This window comes from Clarias gariepinus, chromosome 9 (assembly GCF_024256425.1).
Source record: "Clarias gariepinus isolate MV-2021 ecotype Netherlands chromosome 9, CGAR_prim_01v2, whole genome shotgun sequence".
Lineage (NCBI taxonomy): Eukaryota > Metazoa > Chordata > Actinopteri > Siluriformes > Clariidae > Clarias > Clarias gariepinus.
The window spans coordinates 2,307,630-2,314,609 of NC_071108.1; the positions used below are offsets into that span (position 1 = coordinate 2,307,630).

At 38.8% G+C, this 6,980-nt stretch overlaps 1 protein-coding gene across 1 annotated transcript in view; it reads right to left on the reverse strand.

Moving 5' to 3' along the window:
• The window catches only part of obscna (obscurin, cytoskeletal calmodulin and titin-interacting RhoGEF a), a 59,847-nt gene extending 58,121 nt beyond the window's left edge, over positions 1-1,726 (reverse strand). Inside the window, exons 1-3 of the mRNA XM_053503765.1 lie at positions 1,720-1,726; positions 1,355-1,621; positions 300-461 (exon numbers count right to left, since the gene is read on the reverse strand). Coding sequence (XP_053359740.1) covers positions 300-461; positions 1,355-1,621; positions 1,720-1,726 — 436 coding nt within the window. The remainder of the gene's footprint in view (positions 1-299; positions 462-1,354; positions 1,622-1,719) is intronic.
• Between the last annotated feature and the right edge of the window lie 5,254 nt (positions 1,727-6,980).

A 6,980-nucleotide genomic window follows, 5' to 3' on the forward strand; every position in this document is an offset into this window, starting at 1 on the left:
CTGGTTGGCTTTGAGGACAGTGTGCTTAAACGACTGCTTGGCTTAAGGGAGCTCTTGCTGGTACCACCTCTTGGCTTTAGGGCCACCTTGCTGCTGGTGCTGCATGGATTTGTGAAAACCATGCTAGCCCCTTTACCTGGTATCAAAAACATCATCCTTGCTCCACACCCTAGCTGTGAGGTCACAGCCATTGTTGTCACCTCCGATAAATGAACCATTTATCCAATCAGAGTGAAGATTTCAAAAGTGGTATGAATGGTATAAATCACATTAACAACTATACAGACACATAAGCTTACCTTCTTGTCTAATTCGGACATTGTCCCCAGCTTTTATCTTGCTGTTGTTCTTGAACCACTTTCCATCCACTTCCTCCAGGTTTACTTCACACACAAACATTACACTCTGCCTTTCCATCACACTGACATCCTGCAGGTGTTTCAGGATCTGTATGTCTCTCGCTGGATGAAAAGAAGAGTATAAAAAATAAAAATGAGGCTCAACTTATGATTTTATTTTTGAAATACAATTTTTGCCTTTTGCGTTTTTGACTGTTTAAAGATCACAATTGGCATGCGTAGTTTTTTGACAGGAGTATTACTGCTAGCTCTATTCCTATGCATGTCCATAAATGTGATAATGTTCTATGATTCTATCTATGCTAAAAATATATATCAAAAAGCACTCCAAGGGTAACAATCTCAATATAATTAAGTATACAGTAATTGAGTATAATAGTGTCTAACTGCTCCAAAAGACCTTTATAGTTAAATACTAAAGCAATAGAGGTTTACTCTACTTTATATCCATCCATCCAGCCATCCATCCATCTACTGTAGGAACCTCTGTAGTCCAACTAAGGACACTGTAGGCCAGTGGTGACAACTCTGGTCAACATTCACTCACTATGGGATATGGCCTTTAGCCTAATCTGCATGTCTTTGGACTGTGGGAGGTAACCAGAGTACCCAGAGAAAACCACCAAGCATGGGGAGAACATGTAAACTCAGTGCTCACAGAGGCTGGAATCAAACCTGGACCCTGGAGGTTCAAAGCGGCAGTGCTAACAACTAAGTCACCATGTCGCGCTATTATTGATCTAAGATTTAAAATGTACTTTATTTGTCAATGCATTATGCAGTATACTGAGCAACTACTGTACTTAGTAGGATGTTGATTGAAGTGAAGTAGAGTTATTGTTACGGCCCTATAGGTGATTATTTTCCAGTACGGGAGTGTCCTAGGGGGGGAGTTTTTCCTTTTTCATCACAACAATTTACCAATAGTACATTTGCATATGATTTACATCTGTTTAATTAGATCAGATTAATTAGAAATGGTTGCATGTAGTTACCTGTGACAGTGAGGTTAGCGCGGGTCTCCACTCCTTCTGCCTGAAAGCTGACGAGGCCCATGTCTAACAGCGAGACACGGGTCAGAGTGAGAGTGTGCCTCTTCCCCTGCATTGCAATACGACATGAGGGCTTGGATTTAAACGGCAGCCCGTTCCGCGTCCACATGCCTCGGACATACGCGTGACTCAGAATCACCTCGAAGGTCCAGGCTTCCTTTTCACACAACGTCACATCTTCAAGACCTTTAATCACCTGAATTTTATTTACTGAAAAAATCAAATAATGCGTAAGTTACATTTTTAAGATAAAAAGTAATAATAATAATAATAATTATAAATTAGTTAAAACTTAAATGAGTCCTTACAAGCCATGGTTATCTCGTCTGTTCACTCACAAGTTTGTGCACTCTATTGGGTGAGAGGTGAACTCTGACGATAACAATGAAAGAAAAATGCGATGAGACGGAAACATGATACAGAGCTACCTCATTGAATAACAAACAAACTAAAACTATTTTTTTGATTTATATGTCATAAATTAGTACAGTTATACAGTAGCTCAAGGTATTAAGACACAGCATTAAACATGATACCGTGATGTTAGTGATACCTGGCTTTAATTACTGTCGGTGTTTATTAAAATATTCTTCAACACAATAACTAATAAAACTGCTAGAAAAACACAGAGAATGATTTCTGTGAGTAAATTTTGTCCACCAATAATTTTCCTGCTTACATTTTGCAAAACACTATAAGCAGCTGTTGCACTGATGGCTGACTGTATAAACTGATCATCGTGTTATTACTCACCCACTGCATTGTTACTCAAAGGTTTTGCACAAATCCCTGAAGATCAACATGAAAAAGTTTGGGCAGAGCCTCCTGTGTCTTCCCGCACACACACACACACACACACACACACACACACACACACACACTCCCTCTTCCCCGAGGTTCCGGACAGTGGAAGGTGTTTTTTTTTTTTTTTTCAGCTAGACTAAATCCTAATGGAGAACAGCTGACGTCTATCCTCACACTCTCTTTTTAAAATAGATTGTCCATAAACATAGCAACAAGTGAGCATCAACTGCATGAAGCATACATAAATATAAATATATAAATATAAATATATATAAATAAAATAATAAACAGTATTATTCACTCTCAGTTAGACGTCTTTAGATTTTTTTTTTTTTTTAGTTTTTTAAATTAGTACATTACACACATTACTGCAGTGATTTTTGTTGTATCATAAAACCAAATAACGTTCCCCTGTGCAAATGCAGGAGATGCAACACGTGATGGTTCGCCACGGATGAAGGTGGGCCGTGTAGGTGCGGGTGTTTCTAATTTGCATATGCATAAAATATAGGTTTATTTAATGAGGGTAAACAGAAAGGTATTTTTTTATAGAAATGAGAATGCTGAAATGTTAAATGATAAAAATAAAACCAAATATAGCACACATTAGACAATTTTACTTAATATTTATTATTAGAAGAAAATTACTGTAATTAATAAATTTTATGTCTGATAATAGGTTAGAAGGACTAAATATTGATTTTGTTTGTTGTTACTGTTTGGTTACTGTGTTATGTATCTTATAGAATATCTACAGAGTGGGTGAAAAGTACCAGCGCATTAATTGGTAATAAAGTCCATATTTCCAATACCAGTTTATTGCAACTAATTGCACATGTACACGTACTGTGAGGCTTTGTCCTGTACACCTCCTTATTTTGTAGCCGCACAGGAAAAAAAATCAAATGGAGTTAGATCTGGGTTTGTTGGAGGCATCTGTCCTGGAACATGCTGGAGGACTTGGAGGCACAGATTCAGGAGATTCTCAGCAGGATCACAAATGACGTCCTTCAGAAGACTGTGCATTTCATCCCCTGCCATTAAAGGAAACTGGTTCATGCCAGCGATGCCTACGTTGTAATTTAAAGAATTCCTCTTATTTTCCTATGAAATAATTTATTTTATTAGTATATATGGCCTTTATTACCAGTTTTTAATGACTAGTTACTTTTCCCCCACCCTGTATAGAAGCGCATTGATTGAGAGAGACACGGTGGCTTTGTATTCGGCAGGTTCGATTCCCTTAGGTTCGAGTCCCACCTTAGGTATGCATGTTCTCCCCATGCTTGCTGGGTTTCCTCCGCATACTCCGGTTTCCTCCCACAGTGCAAAGACCTGCAGATTAGGTTAATGTGGTGACCCCTTACAGGACAAGTGGTATAAACAATGAATTAGAGCGAGTAGATGGATTAATCTTAAAAATTATGTGAACGGCAAGATATCTGAGTCCTCTATATCCATGATGTTTTGACTAAAATATTCAAAATATCCAAAGGTTTCATAATCCATTGCTATGTGAGAGAGGTTAGACAGGAAGGTCAGGGAAAGTTACCACACTGATAAGTCAACACTCAGCACTTATTTCCCAACACATGCAAACATATCAGTCTTTAAGAAACCTGAATATATGATTAGGCCTCACTAACACACTTTTGAAATAATTCAGGCCTCCCACACTAATCAAAATGAATGTTATAATAATCTATTATTTATCTGTGACAGAGGTTAAACAGAGGTTAAATAAAATGCTGTAGTGATGTATTTGGACACTAAGTGGACTCCTGAAGCCAAAAAAGGACACCATTCACATTCTCTTACTGGTGAAATGACTAGTGTATGAGAGAACGACTGATGTGGTGTGTTAAACCTGAAGCTTGGAGCACATGGCTTTGAGTTTCACAGGTCCTGTTTCTTCTCCTCATGATGCCATACGTCTTAATGAGTGTTAACGAAGGTAGAGAAGCTACTCCAGATGTTAGGTTATTGATGTAAATATATCATCTCCCTGAACGTTTATAAACCCAGCCATTATTATACTGGTCTAAATATAAGCAGAGATTGCGCAAATCCAAATCCGAGCAGTGCGTCTGATCACGGTGACACCATCGGCATGCTGACCTTTAGATCATCTAAACAATATCAACATGGTGTTTCTTACCAAGCTGAATAAAACACAAAAGTGCTTTAGTTCTTGGTAACAGTGAGGAAGTTCAGAGAGCAAACATGACCGAAACATGCATTTGTGAACTGTGAGCCGTGAACGCCATCCACGTCCATTTGTTGTTCTGAGGTGATCTCCTAAATCCCCGTCTAAAGCGAGCGTCTCAATTTCACCACCTCACCCGAGACCAATCATAGAGCTTAAGCTCTAACCAAGGCCCCAAATCCTCTTCTCCTATTAGCTGACCTTGAAACTATCCCGAATCACATTCCATATCTTTATCACCATGTATAATCCCCGGCTCTGGTGTAGGTCGCAGAAGAACAACAAAGCCTTTTTGCTTCATGTGTTCCTTATGATTATTCATGAATATAACACGTTTTTGTTAATTTGTAAATTCCGTATCAAAGTGTTAGATCATGTGAACTGAGTCAAAAATTGTACAGTATTTGGGCTAATCCTAGAGATTTTTCCTAGTTAAGTAACAAACACAATGGAAGAATTCTGACATTATGGGAACACTGGCTTTGTGGGGACTTCAGTATAATACGGACACATACAGACGGTACTTTAATTACCTTTTTAACACAACCAATAGTTAGTTCAAGAATGTGTTGTAGAGATGTAAAGGTTACACAAAATGCAACAAAAAAAAAAAGAATATAAAACACGCTTCTCTTTGCTTTTTACTGCCGCAAACAAGTTTGGATCAGCAACCGGTTGTACGCGTGACCATCTTGATTGTTCACATTCCGAACCTGCTTCATACGGTGAAGCCAAATCCAGCCAATTTTGGTACGTAAGTCAAAAATTCACAAGCCAGGCCGTTCGTATACTGAGGGTCGACTGTATTTAGAAACTGCATTAGATTTATACTGTACACTGGTAGCTGTACATCGTTCCTTAAGTAAGAACCATCTTCTGATAATCAAACTGGCAAAAGCACATGACTGACTGTGTGGAACGGTTTACCATAATAATGAATAGGTACTTGAGAAGAGAGTGCTGTTGGGGTAAAATGTGCCAAAGCTGAAAGACAGACAAGTGGATATACAGTAAGTCATTAACTCACTGTGGTGTCTTTAGTTTATATTGCGAATCATTCTGGAGCTCATAAAGCAGCGTCCTTCCTGATTGTCCTGTCTCATTGCCTCATAAATAGTTTGACATTAACAATGCCATTTTATCTGTTTAGTTCAGTATATTAGAGTTACACTTCATGGTCAAAAGTTTGTGGAATCCTAAGCATCACACCCACATGTACTGTACACCTTGTTCCTGATATTTCCCCTTAAAATAGAATAGAATAGAATAGAATAGAATGCTATGGATTTGTATTTATTCGCCTACAGAAGCATTTGTAAGCTCAGGCACTGATCTTGGGTTTACGCTAAAGGTGTTTGGAGGGGTTGAATTTAATCAGGGCTCTGGGCAGGAAACTCAGGTTTTTCCATTCCTCAATGAAGGTTTTTCAGTTAAGAGAGGTTCCTTGTTAAACATCCATTTTCTAGAGTCAGTGTGTCCGTGAGTGTGTGCGTGCAAGGGTCGTTAGAGAGATTCCTTGTTAAAGAAGTTTCCCCACAGAGCAGTGTTCTGTGTTCCGTTAGAACGTGTGTGTGTGTGTGTGCATCATCCTACACAGTAGGTACCTCGCTCATCCTCTCCTCTCACCTTCACACACACACACACACCAACAGAAACACTGCTCTGTCGGGATTCTTCAGGTTCAAAGTTCAGGTTAATTCGCTTTATTTTTTTACTTTACAGCGGTGATTCTGTTGCACGTGAGTGTCATTAGAGAGATTCCTTGTTAAAGAAGATTCCCAACAGAGCAGTGTTTCTGTAAGTATGTGTGTGAAAGTCATCCTACACAGTAGCCCCCTTCCTTCCCTCGTCTTATTTCAGATTCATACACACATGCACATACAATCACACACAAACACACCGATACACATGTGTGTGCATGCACAAACACACAGAAACACTGCTCTGTCGGGATTCTTTTTCAAAGGTAAAGTGCAGGTTAATTTGTTTTATTTCTACTTTATATTTTGTAGTAATTATTTTTACATGAATATATTTGGGTTGTAGAACGAATCATTGGAATTTCCATTATTTCTTTCGGGGGAAATTTACTTTAATATACAAGCACGCTTGCAGGACGAATTATGCTCGCAATCCAAGGTTCCACTGTATAAGCAAGTGGACAGTGTATATTTGTAAAAATAAAAACCACCACCTCTGTCTTCTTCTCCTTTTATTTTTTGGATGTAGATGTCTTAGCTGTTCCTGATGTCAATGCACAAACACCACCTTTCCTAACAAAGAAGTTTTTCTTAATACTAGGGCAGAACTTACAACTTCCCCTGTCAGTGAAAACTGGGAATTGAGCCACATGATCAAAGCAAACATCATCCAAGAGTTTTGGGGTTTTGGGGTTTTGGTTGCGTCGGGTGGGCACATTGTCCTACCATCTCCTGATCAGTCTTTCCTTCTTCTTTCCATGGATGAGAGCATCTGCCATCATCGGAATATCTTCAGCTTCTTGTGGGTTTGCACATCAAGGCTTTTTGCAAATTGGTAACACTGCAGCCACCCATTATT